This window comes from Stegastes partitus, unplaced genomic scaffold (genome assembly GCF_000690725.1).
Source record: "Stegastes partitus isolate 25-593 unplaced genomic scaffold, Stegastes_partitus-1.0.2 Scaffold43, whole genome shotgun sequence".
Classification (NCBI taxonomy): Eukaryota; Metazoa; Chordata; class Actinopteri; family Pomacentridae; genus Stegastes; species Stegastes partitus.
The window spans coordinates 656,295-676,847 of record NW_007577774.1 but is presented as its reverse complement, the minus strand read 5'-3'; the positions used below and the strand labels follow the sequence as shown (position 1 = coordinate 676,847).

The 20,553-nt window shown below is 40.3% G+C and overlaps 1 protein-coding gene across 1 annotated transcript; it reads left to right on the top strand.

Annotated features, from left to right (window-relative positions):
* Positions 1 to 1,935: 1,935 nt before the first annotated feature.
* pecam1a (platelet and endothelial cell adhesion molecule 1a) lies at positions 1,936 to 13,991 on the top strand. Its single transcript, XM_008305559.1, has 15 exons — positions 1,936 to 2,171; positions 2,265 to 2,288; positions 3,712 to 4,005; positions 4,805 to 5,101; positions 5,185 to 5,451; positions 5,560 to 5,841; positions 8,068 to 8,367; positions 8,445 to 8,726; positions 9,422 to 9,554; positions 9,679 to 9,746; positions 10,028 to 10,081; positions 10,946 to 11,035; positions 11,121 to 11,177; positions 11,772 to 11,794; positions 13,619 to 13,991. The coding sequence occupies exons 1-15, from the start codon at positions 2,117 to 2,119 to the stop codon at positions 13,760 to 13,762; spliced, it is 2,370 nt and encodes a 789-aa protein (XP_008303781.1). The 5' UTR covers positions 1,936 to 2,116; the 3' UTR covers positions 13,763 to 13,991.
* Positions 13,992 to 20,553: the final 6,562 nt, after the last annotated feature.

Genomic DNA, 20,553 nt, shown 5'->3' with positions numbered 1-20,553 from the left:
TGTTGCTATTTATGCAAGTAATCTTTTTTTAAATGATGATTTTAAATGATTAGAACGCACAGCAGGGTGCCCTTCAAAATGCTGCCTTGCCTACTTATCTTGCTTGCAATTTCCAGCTGTTAACGAACACAAGCATGAGGAAAAGGAGACTCTACTGATGCTATTAATCACGATACGCTGAGATAGAGTTAGTTTGTCTAGGAATAACATGGCACCTCCTCCTGTATGTAAAATAAAAAGCATCTCTGTGCAGCCTAAGACATTTGTTGTGTGTACATTGTGTGGAAAAATGAAAGCAACTGGTAGCATAATGCAGATAAAGCAGGAGGATGAACCATGAGAGTTCTGAGTCACCTGTTTTCTGTTAATCTTCAGCACCTCTTAGTGGTCACAGTTAAAGGTTGCAAGATGCTGCACAACATTGCATAATCGCAAGTTCAAATTCAGCTGCCTTCACCATATTAAAGTCTTTGCACTGCTGTGCATTTGTAACAACAAAAGTTTAAATTGCAACTGCGGTCTGTGATTTATTGCGTTCTAAATATTGGATATGGTGGTAATAAGTTGAGTGACTGTTTCCCAAAGGTGTCCCGTAGCCCAGGGCTTTTTTTATCTGATGAGGAAACACATTTATGATAAGTACACTGCAATGTACTTGTGTCAAACTAACCGAATCGTAGATGAAGTGAAGGGTTGATATCCCGAGCTGTAGCTGCAATAATTTGATCTGGCATTCCTTTATGTTTTGTCTTTCTCCCTTGATGATGCACATCATATATAAATCATCACAGAGCTCTCTGCTGTTAATACTTTGCAAAAAAAAAAAAAATCATCTTCTTTGTCCTATATTGATTGTAGCTCCATCACCGTTTGATCTCAGCTTTAACAAGGGCTCGGTGAGCAGCGGAGAGAAGATGAGGTGTTGGTTGATGCTGTCAAAGAAGTGTTTAATATATTTAATTAGAGGGTGGATCAGCAGGAATCCCTGCAGTCCGACTGAGAACAGCAGATGATGTAAATAATTAAAGAAAAAGAAAGTGAGCCGAGGAAACAGAAGCACAGTCTTTAGGTTGTTGCATAATTCCTGATGTGTTTGTTGTTTTGATCGGACTGTCTGTGGCGCTACTGTTGAGCCTCTAAAGGTTTCAGATCCAAACATCACTGTCAAATTACAGTAAAATACTGGCAGCTGTATTTTTATAGTGCAGTTGTAATTTTCTTAATTGGTTCATTACTGTATAACTGATTACAGCACTCTATTGTAGAAGATAAGGTTTACTATTTAATACTGAAACTAGATTTTCCGGTATTTCTATGAAGGTCACTGCTGTGAATTGCAGACATGTACAGTAAATAGCAATCCCTGAAAAACTGGAACCTTTAGGGGACATTCAGGCAACATTCCCTGGGATGCGTTTTAATGTTTATGATCCAGAAATGAGCTCTAACCAACTGTGTTTAGCATTTTTTTTGAAAAGCCACATATGACAAATTAAAGTCTATTAAATGTATGTTAGAAACAAGGGGAAAGGGTTTAACTTCATGTCAGTGTTAGGTGTAAAGTTATCTATAATGTTCTTACCTCCTTAATCATGTTGCTAATCTTAATGGTGCTTTTTTTTAACTGTTGTTGAAGATGTTTTGTTCAATTCGCATCATCATTTTATCACATTATCACTCCAAAAACACACCACATTTCATAGTATTTACCTGTGTTTTTGAAATGTGGCTGCACATTGTTACAGTCATTGTTCAAGATGGTTGTCCTTTAATAGGAAACACCCTATCAGTGCTGAGCAAGAAGTGAGGAGGATGTTAGGTCAGAGGGCTGAAAGGTCTCCCTCTTATTGTTGAATTTTCTCGCCCACTAATAAAAACAGTAAAGTAAATGCTCGATTCCTGAGGAAGTAACAGCCACATCCTGTTCAGCAGAGCAGCAAAAAGGAGCGATAAGGCGAGGAACACCCCCTCAGTACCACCACTGCCTTAAGCAGAGTTTGTCCTCGGCTCACTCCACCTCTCCCTGGGTGAGGTCCTCCCCTGTCCCTTCGACTGCCCTCTCTGGCCTCGGCCTCGTCTGCCCACTGCAGCTGCATCTTAACCACCTCCACTCAGGATGAGCTCCGGACCCCCCGGCCTGCTGCTGCTCCTCACCGGCCTCTTACACATCTGTAAGGACCCACTGCTGTGCTGCTTTATGGATAAAGGATGGCGTTTAATCCCCTGATTCACACTTGTCTTTTCTCTCTTTCCTCCAAACACAGTGCAATGTGCCAGAGGACAGTCTTGTAAGTACAACTGTGTATTTGACTCTTATTTAATAACTAGTTGAGACGGTTGTAGATTTTTCAGTCCTCCTTGTATTCAAAAAGTGAGCTATTTATACCACCAAAAAAAAATAGTTATTTTTTGCAGGAAGTGGGCATTGTTCTGTGCACCCCTGGCCTCCTTGAGATTTTCAATTCTTCAGCGAGATTCATTGAAGTTATTTTTAATTGTCACAGGTGACGCTGGTTAATCTTTCACATCAGCATGAGCTTAGATGAACTTTGTAACAGCTTTCAAACGACACAAATTTGAATTCAGCTGCTAATTTCTTCTTCTTGTTTTCTTCTTGTTCCAAAGTGTAGCTGGGGTTTCTTAACTAGAGGCAGTTGGTCTCTTAACAGAATAAATTGCCATTTAGGTAAACAAATGTTGGATGAGAAAACTGATGCCTCTGTTGTGTCTGCCACAGCCAGCAGCCAATTAGTTTAGTTTGGCATGCAGACTGGAAAATGGGGGAAACTCTTGTACTAAGGTAACAAAATCCACCCGCTGACATCTTGTTATCAACATGAGGTTGTAAGAAACCGGTGGAGACTCCAGGAAGTTACTGCTCCTGTGAAGAAATAGCCGCCTAAAAATTGTGAATTTTTGTTTAATTTCAGTTTTTGTACTGATGTGGCTTCCTGTTTACCACACGGACATGACGGTGGTATCCATCTTATTTAATCACTGGTGAAAGAAGCATGAAGATCCTTTGCTTAAGTGAACAACAATGTGAAAAATTCTAAGCCAAAGTATGTAAATGTTAGCAGCAAACGTTTAAACTACTTTGTACACAGTGAAATCTGAGGGGCTCATTAATTACATGATTAATAGGAGAGGAAAGAAAAAAAAACAAGCATCAATACACAAATCTGTTGTTTAGTTTCTGGAGTTTTTTCTGTAATCTTTCATTTTTGCTGAAAAGATGTTGATTATTTCTTTAAATATAAGACATTTCACAAAATAATCCTAATCCCAACCAATTCAGAGTGTGCATGTGGTCAAATCACTGCTCCCAAACTCAAGACTGAACTTTCTCCCTCTACATAGGATGAACTTTTTCTGCAGCCGATGCCTCAGTCAATCTACATCACTGAGCCCAAACTAACAGCGGCACTTTAAGGATGTGTGCAAAGTGATTGTTTCCGGATACACTGTTGTTTTCGGTGAGGGCGAGCAGAAGCTGGGATAAATCCACACAGCTTTCCCAGAGAAAGCAAAGGGTCAGACGTTGTTTGTTGAGGCCTTCCCTCTCCCTCAGTGGCTCCTGTTTACTCTGCAGCAGATTGAGAACCAGCGAGCGTCTTCCTCTTGTCATCACCTGACTGCTGTTTGTCGGTTTCATTGTTTCTTTTCTAATTTATGTGCATGTTTGTGCATTTCTGCCATTGGGAATTGCAGCGTACATTATAGACACCGTTGGCCTTTCAATCCTACCCAGCAGCTCGGTTCAGAGCGGGATGGCGGTGAAGATACGCTGCCAGGCCAGTGTCAGTCACAACAACATCCCTCACCTGACGCACAAATTCCAGATTACAAAGGACGACGTTCAGATCCACTCCTACAACACCACAGAAGATTCAGTCGTATACGAGCTCAACCAAGCCAGAGCTGCTGACTCTGGAACCTACGAATGTCGAGTCACAGTCAAGGATAAGAGCAAAGCCAGCAACAGCCAGAGACTTGACGTCACAGGTACAGCTGAACACAAGTTAGTTCCTGTTGTTTTTTTTTTAGGGAATATTGCATTTTTCTGGCAACTGTGATGTAGTTTAATATGACAAAATGAAAAACTTTTCCATATATCAGCACAGTTGGGAGAAAGTCATAATAATACCTGTAGGACCAAATCAGATGGTGGTGTCAGTTGAGTTTTTGTTGCTTTTTAACAAATATGGCACAAAATGAAGAAAGTATATCAGCACAGTTGGGAGAAAGTCATAATAATACTTGTAGGGCCAAATCAGATGGCGGTGATAATGAAGTTTTTGTTGTTTTTTAAAAAGTATTGCATTTGTCTGGCAACTATGATGTAGTTTGTTATGACAGAATGAAAAATATAACTAAAGCTCTTCCATATAACAGCACAGTTGGGGAAAAAGTCATAATAACACTTGTAGGACCAAATCAGATATCATTGTTCATTAAATTTTGTTGTTTTTTTAAAGAAATATTAGACAAAATGAAGAAAGTATATCATCACAGTTGGGGAAAACGTCATAACAATACTAGTAGGACAACAAGTATAACACTTTTTTCTTTTTGTATATTTAAGTTACAGTTTAATGTTCCTTGAATTTTTGAATTTCTGCCAACATTTATAAGCTACTTTAGCTATTGTAAGTCCTGTTTAAATTACATTTTGGCAACACCCAAGAACAGTATATTTCTCATACCCAGACAGCTCAAATATGAATACTATAGCTCTATATCTGACTGAGAATCATTGTGCAGAGCACGTTTTCACTGTCCCATTGGGTTTCCCCATCCCCAGGCCTGCAGACTCCGAGTCTGTACCTGAATAATTATTCACCCTATGAGAATGAGGAGTTCATAGCCACCTGCAGAGCTGCGGAGGAGAAAGGACCTCTCATATTCCGGTTTTACCAGAGGTTTAGGAATGGAGAGCCTCAGAGGATAAAGCAGCTGGCAACCACCGGGAACACATCAGAGACCACACTGAGACTGAGGCACATCGGAGACTGTTTTCTGTCCTGTGACTACGAGATCAATTTGGTTTCCGGGACCAGACGCTCCAACAGCAGCGAAGAGGTTCACATCATCATTAAAGGTGATTAGATCAAACGCTGCACTGGGAGATCCAACTGCTTGGTCGAAGGGTTTCGGCTGACTATTCTGAATTGTGTCTTTCAGTTCTCAACATTACCCCCATAATGAATGTGAAGCCCTCCAATGACGTCTTCGAGGGTGACATACTGGAGGTGTACTGCCGAGTGGTGACCAGTCCACTGCGCAACATTGAGGTATTCCTGACGAAAAACAGGATGATCCTCAAGCAGGCTTCAGCCGCGGCGCTCAGTCATCGATTCACTGCTCAGGAAGGAGATTCTGGGGAGCTTGTGTGCAAAGCGGAGTGGGGCAACGTGCAGAAAGAGACCTATCAGACAATCACAGTCAGAGGCAAGCACCCTTGTTAAACACCTGATATGACATTATCTCAAAGTTGTGATGATTAAAATATAACCTGTATAAAGAGTGCAAAATGATTGGTTTTTGACATCCCAACAGAGCTGCTTTCAAAGCCACGGCTGACTGTGGAGCCCGCGGACATATTTGAAGGCGACCGCTTCGAACTCACCTGCTCCGTCTCCATTTACGTTCCTGACAAGATCAACAATGCAACCATGCGATTCTCCATCTATAAAGATAACGCCAGACTCACCGGTGCAGAGACATACAGCACCGTGGCACACCGGGATAAAAATGGCAACTACACCTGTAAAGTCCATGCTGCCTCTCAGATGCACAATTTTGTTAAAGAAAGCCCAAAACTTGTTATTAAAGCCAAAGGTGAGTCATCAGGCACACAGCAAGACTTTGATCAGGCCAACTGAAGCTACAAGGCTCGAGTTGTCCCATCTAACTCTCAGTGTTAAAAAAATCTGTATCCATGTGCGTCTCCATATGTACTGGGCCCGTACATGATGGATTTGAGGTCAGGATTAAGAAGGAAATCATCGATAAAGTGAATGAGATCAAGTATAGGCGTCATCTTGGATAAGACCTTAAAGTCTGATAGTCAGGTTAAGTACATCTGCAACAAGGTTAGACCAAATCTTAACTGCTTTGTTTTTATTAGAAGGAACCGGCCATATCAAGCTGCAAAACTGTACATGCATGCAACGATTTTTTTCTCATATTGCATCATTTCATGGTCACAAGCTTCTTCAACCACTTTAAAACCTATAATCTCAACATACAAGCAGGCAATGAAACTCATGGACCGGAAACCAATGAGATGGCATCACTGTCGCATTTCAAGAAAACACCACCTTCTTACCTTTGAACATTTTGTGAATTTTAGAACTGTAAATTGTTTTTTAAATGTCTAAATAATCATGCGTCACTACTGTTGTCTGAATTAGCCACCAGACCTCAGAGCTCTCACAGAGCGACCACTCGAGCCTCCACCAGTGGGGATTGTGTTGTCCCAAGATATAGGACTTCATTCTGTCAGTCTGCTCTTTCTCTAAAGGGGGCCAAACTCTGGAACTTTCTACTCACGAATCTAAAATTAGAGAGCAACAGTAATGCTTTTAACAAAGGACTCGAACAATGGTGACAATCAAAACAACAGTGCTCACATGAATAGCTTTAACTAGTTGATTGCTTGACCATGCTGCCTTTGCTTTGTAGCTTACATATGTATTTAATCTGATGAACTGCCTCTCTTTTACTGTAGTAATGTTATTGTAGACTGTTTTTTTCTCTCTCTTTTTTTTCTTTTCCTATTAATTTTATTATTTTTATCATTTAAAAGCCTCCTGTGGACAAGTGTTGGGAATTAGCACATGTGCTAAAACACTCAAACAGTACATCTGGTTTGTCCAGTGTAATTGTGATGTTCACAGCAAATAAACAATCAAAAATCTAATTTAAAAAAACAATTATCACAATAGAGATAACATTTCTGTCCCTCCAGAGAAGACTGAATCAACTGTGATGATTCTTCCCCTTTATCTGGTGCAACTATGAAGTCAAATTTTAGTTTTCTCTCGTGGTAGACCAATTAATATAAGTTCATTCTAAAATTATCAGTGAACTCATCAAAACAGGCGCTTGAGTAGAGCAAGCGAATATTTGCAATTCAAAATTAGTCGCTGTGCAGAGACATTGTGCCTACAAAAAATATTCACTGCCCTTGGAAGTTTTCCCATTTTGTTGCTTTTGAATCAAGGTCAGCTTAATTTGCCTTTTTTTTTTGACAAGAATTTCAAAAAAAATGTTTTAAAAAAATGTCAAAGGGAGATTTCGACAAAGTAATGTCAAATGATTAATCTTTTCAGCAAATGTTTTTTGTAAATTCTTGTCGAAAAAGCCTCATTAAAGTCACTATAGTCCAATGCTGAATAGGAATGACGGGGAAAACTTCCAAGGGGTGTGAATACTTTTTATTTGCATTGTATTTAGTCTCTTTAGATGAACTAAGATGTATGAACAGGAGGCGACACAATACATTTCCCAGACTAGTAATAAGAGATGCTGCTATGTGCTAAGTACACAGCATGGCATTGGCACCATATATCAGCCTCCATCTATCCACCCATTAGCTATACCTGCTTTATCCTGTAGACAAGAGCAGCCATGCATGCTCACAGTCACACCTACAGCAAATTTAGAATCGTCAGTTAGCCTGACATGTTTGTTTTTTGGACTTTGGGAGGAAGCCAGAGGACGTGGAGAAGACCCAAGTGGGCAAAGCAAGAACATGCAAACTCCACAGCAGCAGATTGAAACCCTAAAACCTTGTTGCTGTGAGGTGCTAAACACTGTCACACTGCTCTCTAAATATCAGCATATAGCATCAGTACTGAAAAACCTGTGTTGGTTGACCTGCAGTTTGCTCATTGCCCTGGTTTCTGATCAAAGTAGAGCGTAAACTATGACCAAAACTAGACATTTCCATCACCCTCAGCTGTATTTTGTGTTTCAGTAAACTATACCTGCTTAGCTCAAAGCACTGTGTTGCAGCCCCACAGACAACTTTGTGTTTCTGTTTCTTTGTTTTGTTCCTAGTTCCCGTTTCGAAGCCCGTGATGTCTGTGGTGGGTGGTACGCTGTTCTTGGGAAAGCGCTTCCAGCTGCTCTGTCACAGCCACAGTGGCACTCTGCCCATCACATACACCCTGCACGGCCCTAACAGTCCGCCCAAGGAAAAGGAGGTGACGAAGCCGGGGGAGAAGGCCATCTTCAACGTCACAGCCATCTCCAAGAGCTCCAACTTGAACAACTTCCTTTGCCACGCTAGAAACGGCAAAGGCAGGCCTCCGAAGGAAGTGTCGGGGGTGCAGCTGCTGCGTTCGACCATCATCATAGGTGTGTTCTGGGATAACAACGATGCAACCACAAAACGTGTTGAACTGTTGGTCTAACGCACATTTTACTCTTTGCAGAGCCTGTGTCAGAACCAGTGCTGGACATCCTTCCCAGCATTGGGGGCGTCACAGAGGGACACAACATGACTCTGGTCTGCTCCGTTAAGAGCGGCAGTCCTCCCATCAACTTCACCTGGTACCACATTGAGACAGCCAGAGTTCTAGCTACACGAATGTCCAGTACACGTCAGGAATGCCACAGCATAGGCAGTGTGACGGGAAAAGACGGAGGAACGTACTACTGCGTGAGCACAAACGTCGCCAACGAAACCAAACGGAGTCGCCCTGTCACAGTTGGAGGTGCGTTTCATCTTCGGTTAACGGTAGTAATGATGGCCTACCAATTGGAATCAAAATGGTCTTGAGAAGAGATGATATTTATGTGAAGATGTGTAAAAACAAAAGTATACTTGATCATGCATTTTCAACAAGCAACCACATGTAAGCAGTTTTTCCTGCTTTCGAAAGTAGTGAGACTGACGAGTTCCAGGTTGTAAAACAGTATTTATTGAGCATGAAATATTATGAAGAAACTGTAAATGTAGTACTGTATAACAAAAACAAGCTCATTAGAAAAAAAAAAAAAGGTGGTTCCATTAGGGTTGTTTTCTGACTCGGCATTTATTAGGATGGAGATCAATTAGAATATAAAGAAATGTATCATTACGAGTGTGACGTATAGGACCTGTGAACATTTAAATAGAATAATAAATACAGCAGATATTTAAAATAGATGTTAGAATTTGCGTTACTTTGCATTTTTGCATCCAGGCACACGTTCATCTTTGCAGTAGGTGAAGTTATAGAATCAACTGTATAAACATGAAATAAAAAATGAATTCAGTTATTGTACATTTGTTTGGACACAAGAAGTGAGAGTTAGACTACATGAAGCAGAATATTTTTAGGAAAATTCTTAATGTTGTGTGTTATAATTAAGCGAGAATGTAATAATCATACTGTTGCGTGCATCTAATTTCAAATGTGCTCTGCAGTGAAGTTGGCCGGATGGAAGAAAGGTCTGATCGCAGCCTTCTGCGTCCTCGTCCTACTGGCCTTGATCCTTGTTATTGCCTTCAAGACACGGCTCCTTCACTTCAGGAGGAAAAGTAGCGCCAAGCTGTTGGTGTAAGTAATATTTATCATGTTCTTATCAGAAATCTGTGTTTTAAAGGTGAAGTTATGTGAGTTGCAAGAGCGCGACGCCCATGGACCCTCCCATTGATTGTGTTTTGTGTCGACCTCGTCTTAGGAAGTCGGCCAGCACCAAAGCAGAGCGACTGAGCCTCACCCAGGCCGAGGTCAACGACGCCGCAAACGGTAGATTATCTAATACTGACACAAATACAGAGCTGCATGACCAAAATGTGCTTTAGTGAGATATTAAACAAGCATTCTCTCTACTGATTTTGAAGCTTTAACTTCTTAAGACCTGAGCTCGTTTGATACGCTTTTTTTAATTCTCTTTGCTATTTGATCTGATCAAATAGCAAAGAGAATTTTTAAAAAATGCAAAAAATAAAGAAAATCAAAATATATTTTAAAAAATATATATTAAAAATATTTTTTAAAAATAGTTAATAGATGTCCTCTTTGTCTAGTAACTCCTGGTATGATGGGGAAAAGTATCTGGAGTGAACATACATCAGGCTCTGGTGAGTAAAAGACAGTTTTTACTTTTATTCATATTTCTGTCTCAGGATAAGGCTGCATTATTGTTTTTTACTGTCACCAAGTCCCATGAAAGGACCAAAGCCAACAATGTGTTTGTCGGTCGCCCAGTGCTTATGGACTTGTCTAGCATGACTCAGCGTCCAGTTGTACTTTCTGAAGACGTAAATCTTCAGAACTAATCACAAGTGTATTAGTTTGATTTTTTAAAGCTGTGGGCATTGTAACGTTTACCAAATGTTACTCAAACAGGAGTAAATATTGTATTTAAGACAAGTATGTAGATTAACTCAAAATGCAACAACCTCCTTGCAGCATCATAACTTGCAGAGTATTTGTGTTGCTGGTTTTCTCAATAAATTATCAACTTTGATGTCAGTGCTCGTCCCCCTGAGTGCAAATGTTCCACCAAGACAATCCCCTCATCGCTATTTTAAAAGATCTCCATCGTTGCAGCCTTGACTTAGCTCTGCCTGAGGTGACTGTGATTGGTTTAAACAAATTAAAAACAAGTCAGGGCATTTTCCCTCCAACAGCAGAATGATAATGAGGTGCAGTCAGACCATTCTGCAGCACTCACTTGCGTCTATGCAAAGCTGTTTCTGAAGTGATTTTTAACCCATTTTTCAATTGAATTATGTTGAACAAACACCTCTGGCACTGACCCAGTGCAGTTAATTGATCTGTTTTAGTCACTGGCACAGAGGAATAATCTAAATAATACTTTAGCTTCACAGATAGGCCGAATACTTCTTAGTAGCATCAGTTTACTGTTGATTTTATTCATTAAATATTACGTTACACTGTAAATTTTGAAGTTTAAGTTTGTTAACTGTATTTCACTGCAGAGTCTGATGACCAGATTAGCGCGATCATTCCAGAGAAGCAAGAACCAGAGTACACTGAGGTGCAGACCAGACAGGCGGATCCTAACAGAGGTGAGAGAGCTCCTGAGTTTTTTTTCAGAAACGCTTTATCATTTGACCCTAAAAACACAGTCTAAAGTAATTTGTTCCATGTCAGTTCCGGTGAAACAGGGCACAGACACGGTGTACAGCGAAGTACGCAACTCCCAGCAAGGTAAGACAAACATCCTTGTCTTCATTCAGATCCCTTTTATGTTACACAGTGAGAGAAATCAGGTCAGTGGCATTTTGAAAAGAAAAAAAACTGAAAGCACCAGGAAACTGGATCAAGCCCAACTGTAAACATCTGCATTGTTAGTGAAAGAATGTGCCATTAAAACAGAAGGCCCAGTCTCCAGGTGTCCACGTCCTGCTTTCGTCAAAGAGAGCTTCCTGTTCTAGCGAGAGCCAAACAGTGTGTGCATCCGTTAAGACAGAGTGAGCAACACACTTGATTGTTTGATACTCATGGGAGTAACTTTTTGTCCATTGTTCAGCATGAGCGCCGAATAACTAACGGTGTCGCACAATGATGCAGCAGAAGTGAGGGAAAAAGCCGTTTCTTTGCACTGTGTGTCCTACGGAGAGACTCACATGTAGGAAAAGACTTTATTAGCGTGAACATATTAGTATGAATGTGCACAATGATGATAAGCTCCCGGTTTCCTGGGAACTGAGCGCTGTTCATGGGAGTGCACAAGCCCAACTTCAATCCTTTAGACTCCCTTTGTTTCCTGAACTCTTTTTCTTTTGGGTTTTGTTTTTGCAGGTGTTCCGGAGCCGGCCGATGGTGTAAGTAGCATCGCATCACGCAAACAGCACGTGCACATTACAGCCATGAATCTATTGTGTGTTTGCTCAGACAGGCGTCTCACGACGCACACAGTACAATAAAAGGAAACCCTTTCATTCGTTCTTTATTGTTTGTAGACAGGTAACTAAAAGTATTCTCAGTAATATAAAGCACTGCGATGTTTTATTTTGCTGCTCTATAAGTTTCCGATAATTTACTAGCAGTTGCACTGGAAAGAACCTCATAATTTGGTACTTATTATGCGGTATTCAGATGCTACACTCCTATATCGTTAATTCTAATTAATTAAAGGAGCACTCAACCGATTTTCATGTGTCGTGTTCAGTTTACTCTCCAGGAAGATGAAAGCCGATGAAAACAGCTGTGTAATCACTTCTGTGGCTCTGCAGGAGCTTTTCCAGAGTTTGAAGAGCTGATGATGCCATAGTGGTGTCATCAGGATTATTTCAGCATGAGCCTGAGGTCAAATTTATTTTGCAGAAAGCTTATGAGCACTAAAAAGCTGGAGGTGAGGTATTCCACAGACGTGGACATGCAGGAAGTGGAAGCACCTAGTAAATGTTATTAAAGTTACTGAGCAGATAAACTGCTCTGAGTATCTTTCAACGTCTTCTGTCACTTCATGAGACTGACTAAACATGCAAACCTTCTCAGTGATTCCAGGAAATCCTTGGATTTGTTGGGTTTGTTTGTTGGGTTGGCTTCATCGCTGAAATAATCAGCTTAATCTCAATAATTACTACTGATGTAGAGTCTTAGCCTTAAAATTTTGATTAGGTAGGTTAAGTTCCATAATTTATAATGCCCTAGATATTAGCTACATTAATGCATTAATTAGGTTGTTCTCTATAATTAGTAATTCTCAGCTTTAATATGTGTTATAGTCAGGTATGGTAGTATTTTGTATCATTCTTGTAGGGTTTTAATTCATAAGACGTACATTTCTCTGGTAAAATCACATAATAAAAACACTATAGGGTCCTAACGCCGATATATTGTCTTGTTAAGTCAATCTGTAATGCGAATCATGATTTATTTTACTTGAAAGAATTGTTGTTTTAATTGTGCATTGTGTGATTTACTTTGACTTGACTTGATTAAGATGTTGAGATCAGGGCTTTATACGTCGGTTGTAGGACTTACTGCTCCTTCTGTCATACAGCGTAAAACATGAGTGACAAAATAAAGGAAAAACATCATAAAGTGTCTCAGTACAGTGTTGGACTTAGTCCAGAGTAGAGAACACAATTATTCCAAGATATATTTCCTCATTTCACTGCTGCAGATGTTTCTTTGATGGCATTGCATGACCAATAATAATCTCAATGTGCCTAAAATGTTTGCACAATATGATATAAGTTTACAGTAATAGATGAACGTTTAAAACATTTTTTCCTGGAGCTAAAATTGAATGATTCTTCAAGGGAAATCCCTCTGAAAACTGCTTTTAATTTGCACCAAATTACATCATCCTTTACAGTAAAATCTCAGTTTACTTCCAGTAAACTTCCAAGTCCATTTAAAAACTGCACCTTACCATATAACAAGTCTGAATTAAATCTTGCTTTGTCTCACCATGAAATATTAACGGTAAGATCAATTTTCTTCCCGTTCATCTCCATGTTGTCACTGCTTTGTTTATTTCAGTTCGAGATGAGCGAGTTGACGTCGTGGTGTCAGTCACACTCCGTCATGCTTATTGATGTAGTGTCATGTAGTAAAGCTCCAGCCAGTATCTTAGTCAGCGCTGCGCCACAAGCGTGGGCTATTTTTTGTCTCATACAAGCCTCATATTTCGACAGGTGTCGGTGGAATATGCACAGCTGAATCACGAAACCGATCACCACAGTGACCACAGTAACCATGGTGACCCCAGTGTCAACGAAGACCACACAGAGGAGATGGACAACAGCGTCAGCGTGGACGTCGCTGACAACGGGGAGTGAAAACAAGAGCAGATGCCAGACTGTTAACTAACCAGCAAGAATATTTGTTCCTTTATTTATCTGGCTTTTTAATGCAACCCGAGTCTTTGTGCTGAAAGATCCTACAAGCCCCACAGAAGAAGTTGTGTACTTTTGATTAAGATTTTGTACCGCTTTGGAAGAAACACTCCACACTGTAAATTCACTTGCTTTGTCTTTAAAGAGCAAATAAAAGGATTTTGTTAAGTGATTCTCTTTCTTTCATCTGCAGATTTGTTGCCAATGTGCCCAAAAGGAAAAACGTCTGTGTGCTTTTATTGGCCTCAGACTCTGAAATGTTAATCAGGTCTTGGTAGAGTCGACATGATTAGGAGGCTTCTGCTGTGTGAGGATCAGTGATTTCACTTTAAACCACTAGAGGACAGACTTCAGACAGAGCTGCATGGAAACTTAGTGCCATCTGGCTGTGATCTCCTTTGCCACTACATCAGGGGATATCAGTTTCATTTTCCATTATCTAAGAGTTAATTGAATGACATAACTTGTACTTATTCAAGGTCTCCACACCCCGGATGCATTTATCGGGTCAATCTCATGTTGGTGCAGATCTTATGACGACTGCGTGTGATGCAAAAATGCAAAGGTTAACACATGGAGGCTGCGGTTTATTAATATGGTGGACTTTAAGTGACACTAAAAGGCTTAGTTTAGAACATAAATTACAACATACAGTAGCGTGTAAATGTTCAGATGTGTTTGGTGGATGAAGCTGTTGATTATCCATTTATTTCAGGAAAAATAAAAAATGAAGTCTGGGTTGACTGATTTTGTTCAGCCAACAGCACAAACTGAATTTATACCTTTATGAATCAATGCGAAATTGAATTTGTAAAGGTATAAAAGCTTTAAATGTTTATCTAACCCTTCTTCATGCCTTATTTTAGAGTAAACGTTTAGGAAAAACTGCGCTGTCGTTATTTCTACATATGCAAGACTACTTTTCTACTTATGAACAAATCTTCGCAATATAGATAAAATCTGTGCAATGTTATAAATATTCACAACTTTATTATCCCTACATCGAGGAATATGAACTGTATGAACTTGTACTTGTGTATGTTTTGTGTTTGTTTTCATTTTTCTACTAATATTTCTTGCACTATCCCCTTTGCTGCTGTCATAATGCAAATTTCCCCCTTGTGGGATTAATGAAAGCTTATCGTAATTTAAAGGAAGCCTTATTATATATAGTCTGAAAAAACACTTAAACATTTTTGCACATATTTAATATGAAAACACAATTTCAAGTTTTGTAGTTTTATTTCTGGGGAAGTTCTCTTACAATCTGCACACTTTATTAAACATTTATTCTGTGCTTTTTTTTTTTTTTTTATCTGATGTCTGCCCATAATAAAATAAACCATCAGTAGGCACTGGCTGCTTCCTGACTCCCACACAGCAGAGGAATACCTACAAATGAAAAGATTTACTGCATTAATTTATTTCCTATATACAACAGACACAAAGGAGTTGAAAGACGAATAGGTTCCTTGTGGTTACTGGTTAGTTGGGTCATTTTTGCTTTTAGTTCCACCAAGAAAATGCTTGCTTTGTCTTCTATCCATTTTGTTGTTGCTGTTTTTAAAGTGAGATAGTTTACTGTGTTGTTTACTGTATTGTCTCCAACATCTTGGTTGCTATACATCTCCTTTTGTCAGAATTTAAATCATCGCCTAAACTTTCAGAGGATGCATATTGTTTAAAAGGAAAACCGTAATGAGAATTGCATGGTTTCAAGTCACGCTGTTCACTGCTCACACGCTTCTTCTGCTGCTCTCTTTAACTGCAAGGTTACTTGTTTGTAGTTTGCCGAAAAGCTCTCAACTGTCCTCCACCTAATGAATTGAATTTAAAAAGTAAAAAAAAAAAAAAAAGACTCTTACCCACAAGGGATCCCATCAGTATATGACACTATTGATGTTTCAAGCTTCTCAACTATAGAGGGCTGATGAAACCAGCCTAATTTTTTACATCATACCTGAAATGATGGTTGTGCAGAAAAAAAAAGTTCAGAGACGTGGGGGAGTCCTGGCAGCAGAGAACAGACGGCGCTCATTAGACTCACTGCAAGTTCCCAGTTTGGATCAGGGCTTATATGTCATTCCTAGTCTCTGTCACCTCAGTATGTGTCACTCCTACTCTGTCTAACTGCAAAACAAATGGAAACTGCTCCAGAACCTACAGCAAAAATATTCTAAAATGTAAATCAACAAAGGAATTTACAAACAGGCAAAACGTTTGAACTTGTAGTAAGCATCATACAGGTGAGACTAATAATATTAACTAACAAGTGATAGAGCTGGAATCCATTTTATTGAGCCAGTTTCATGGTCATGTGGCTTTCGTGACTTATTTTTTCATTTTTTTATTTTTTTATTTTTTTTAAGTCACAAATAACTATAACTCTGTATCTCTGTTGTTGTCTTTTTGACCTCTTTCATGGATGTCAGATGGTGCACTGTCATCATTTTCACCGCCCCTGACAGCCTGACACTTTGCAGAGGTTTTCACCTGCCAGCAGGCGAATGGGGACAAGCTGAGCAAATTATAAAGGTTTAAATTCAAGAGCAGGGCGGTATACATCGGGTTCACTTAGTTCACAGCAACTGCTGTCGACAGGGCGGATTATGCGGATCTGAATTTTGACAGGAAGTTCACAGGAACACCAAACGGCACATCAGATCCATGTGGGAATCTGTAACACCTGACACTGCGGCTAACGCCGACGGCCTGCCACCAGCTCACAAGCTTTCATCTCTGTTCTTAGCACAGACTAACGTATAGACTGAGTCCCAGATCAAGTGTTCAACTTCATTATCCGCCTGCCTGCACTTTCTGTGAGTTTGTTTGTGCATGTGTGTCGCATGTTTTGAATGTATTTATATGGAGGACTAGCTGTTAATATCCCTTAATTTGTACCTGTCTGATCTCCTCTCCACCATCACTTTTGAGCGTCGTTAGTCGCCGCGACTGTGCTAAGTCTTCATTAACATGTGCATATGTGACACCAGTGTGGGGTACAATATTTCCAGGGTTTGCACCATTCCCTCAGGCCCCAAGCGCTTACATGCTGAATGATATGTGTGCTTTCTTGGCCTCTGCAGGGTCCGCAGAGGCATCTATGAATGGATATGGCTTCAGCTGCGGGGTGCCAAAATGCAAACCCACTCCTGCTCTGAGGATAGAACCGCGCCTCAGTCGACTCATGGTTTATTAATCACATTACTTAACCAGGAGGCTGGTCTTGACAGGAGGGAACAGAATATTCTGAGCTGCAGCTATCTGGCACACAGGAACTGATACTGTGGTACATGCACATATATCAGGAGTTATACAGTAGAAATAAGGTGTGGGGGTATAATTAAATAACAGGCGGGTTATTTTTTATATTTGGATGCATGTCATCAAAAGGCAAAACCACAAAGTGACATAACACCTATTTAAACGTTTGCTACAAAAGTGTGTGCGAAGCTGCCAGGGAACAGGAGAGTGCTTGGAGTGCATTCCTGTGGGCCACTTCAGACACTGTACACTTTGCCCAAGGATGGTCCTGTTCTGCCTTCAGGTTCAAACGCTGGGTCATGGGGGAGATGATGGATTTACTACTGTTCCCAAAGTTATGATGTGTGAAGAGATGTGCCCTGACAGACGTGTAGGATTCCTATTACAAGCAGGCATGCCCCACCGCCCCCCAGAGAGCAGTCACATGATCAATACTTATGGCATCTATAGTGGATCAGAAAAGGGGGCTGTGACATATATGAGGAGGGACGGTTCAGCCCGACAGGCCCAGTTCAGTCCGCCGTCCACTCCCTAACTGCTGCACGTACGCTGTTCGTGTCTCCACAAAGTAACCTGATCCAGCCCCTCCTGTATGTGGAGCACAACTCCTCTACTGCCATTGGCTGCCGTGCTAAAATTAGCATATTGACCCCTGTGAAATGCATTCTGGGAATATCCTGCCTTTGACTTGGCCTTATGGAGGCAGCGCTGTTTCTGGTCTTCAGATGCAGCGGTGAGGTCATCGTGTCAACCTCATCTTGCTGGTTCATGCAAAGAGACACTCATGTTACACAGAGATTCTCAGCCACCTTGTACAGTAATTAACCTAAATTTATAGGGTTTTATGTATCCGCACTTCACAAATGATTATTTTGCATTAATTCAGTTCCTGCAATTCTCTATCATCCCTCTATCATTGCAGCATTGCTATTCCTGCATTAAAGGTGCATTTTCCCTTGCAGAGGTATTAGAAGTTTCAGCAGCTGTATATGACAGATTACTGTATTCATGAGAAATATCCTACATGATTTCACTGGTCACACCACACAGAATGTCTTTACACATTTATATTCATATCCAAACACATTTACAGGACAGTTTGTGAAGGCGCTGCATGTATTTGAGATGGTTAACTAGCAATTCTTACTCTAAAGTAAGAGTGATAAGAGGGAATGGATAAGATAAGCAAGTTGAAAAATTGTTCATTTGATGTTCTTTTATATTCTTTTTCATTTAGTACACTCAGAGAAAAGGGAAATGTTGGATCAACGATGTATTGTTTAAATTGATAACACACAACTGAAAAAAGTTCATCCAAATTGAGTTAACAATGTGACATTAATACCACGACTTTAAGTTGTATGGACTTAAATCATCCTGTATCTCTCAAATGATCACTTTGTGTTGCTAAAATATAATTTAAAGAGAAATCTACCAAATTTTCCAACTTTGCTTCACCTAAACATAAAATTTGAAAAAGGATCTTGTCATTACGCGACTACAGTTCTGTCCTTTTCTTTACTCTGTAATGCTACTCAAAGGAAACAGGGGCTGAGATGCAGCAGAAAAATTTGAACATCACACGCACAATGCTATAGGAGTAACTTTATGTTTTGAATTTTACCAAAATTGACAAAATCCAGGCTCTAAGCTGCCGTCACTAAACCAGAAAACTAAAGGAGACTCCTGAAGAAAAAAAAAAAGCACTTTACTGTGCCTGCAGCTCAAATAGACCTTTTTATGTTCAATCCCAAAGTATTTTTGCGTAAGGATTATACTTCCTATTGTGATTTTGATGAACATAAGCAGATAGTGTACTGATATTTATAAGGCTGCAATATTCTGCAATCCAACTCCACATTTTGTTAACAAACTACGATGGATAAGTGGTTACAAAAACCTAAGCACATCTGTTCTTTTAAATTTCTTTTTCAGATGACCTCTTCCTTCCCTCCAGCAAACACTCATCCTCATTTAAATTGTGAATTGGTCCATACAATATGCAAACTGTGACCTCGATTTAATGCCAGGGCTTCGAACTAACTTGCTTTAAAATTAATTGGGAAGACACCACCGAGTTATTTATCAGAAGGATGGTATTTAATGACCCATTTGTCTTCTTGGTGTGAGGCTCGCTAAGGAGGTGTGCTGGGACGTTACAGTAGCTGCAGCAGTGCACAGGTCAGATTTGTGCCTAGAACCCTTTAGAGCCTTGATATTAGAGAGGAAGAGCCTCATGTGACATGTATGACATAATAAGGTGTTTATATAAGAGTTTGTGTAGAGGATTTGACACGTCGGTTTCGTAAAGATCAAGAGATATTGTCAGTTTTGAGGCTTGGAATGGTAAATACACAGTGCATATAATATATTTTTATTGCCTGCATGTATAAAGGCAGCAGGTTAAAGGCACACCGGGTTATTCCCTTGTATAAAAGTGTGATCCTCCATTGTCCTTCATATGCTGAGTAAAGGTTACACTTAGTGGGTCCACCTGTTTGATGTCCTCCATATGTAATTGTTTGAGCTCTCCCAAATCCAGGAAGTTAATTCACCGTAACCTTGTGCAACCTGGTGCAGCAGGAGGAGGTTCCCTGGATGGACGTCCTCTTTTTCACTTCCACATTGAAACGCACACCCCCATTGTGCAATCGCATCAAAAAATTAGACACATGTATGCACAACTTTTCACCTCTGACCTCCTTTTCCATGGATGCAGCCTTCAGCTAAGGTAACCTTATCCCCACACAAACAGTCAGCCAGCCTCTGTGCTACTCCCACTTCCATCTGAGCTAAGTCTGAGCGCTCACTGTGTCCCGGACAGCTGCCGCGCCTGTTTACTGCTTTTACCTCTTCGCATGGCAGCGTTCTTTATACACAGTCAATGTCAGCTTCCCTCAGTGGAGCAGCAGCTTCATTATCAGAATCATTTTCTCTCAACTTCGTGTTGACCACTGGACGACATAGTGACTACTATTCTCAACAATTTTAAAAAGCCGTGAACCCTCTCATGGGACAATTTATTTACAGCTTTACTGGAAGCCTTTTAATTTTGGGTTACATGGGTCACTGGAAAATATTGGAGTGTAAAGTGTTTATGTGGAGATATGTACAGTCAGGAGGTGTCTGGGTTTAAATCCTTTGCCCTTTCTTATGCCAACATTTAGACGTGGCCTGAGCTGTTGTTCTTCCTCTTGGAACATAAAGCAAATTTACACTCCCAGCGACCAGTCTGGAGAGTTCGTTCACCTCCGCCCGTCTGCACCTGTTGGCGGTCCACATGACGTATGTGATGGAAACTAATGATTTAAAAGTATGTTAAGCTCCATGAAACACAGTGGAAAGTCTAGGTGCATAAAACAGAAGACGTTTATTCATTTCTAGATGCTCACCTGTACACAAAACACTCTTCTCATGTAAGGTAATGTGGCTGGTGTGCATAAATCAAGCTGGGTTTTAAAGACATAGTC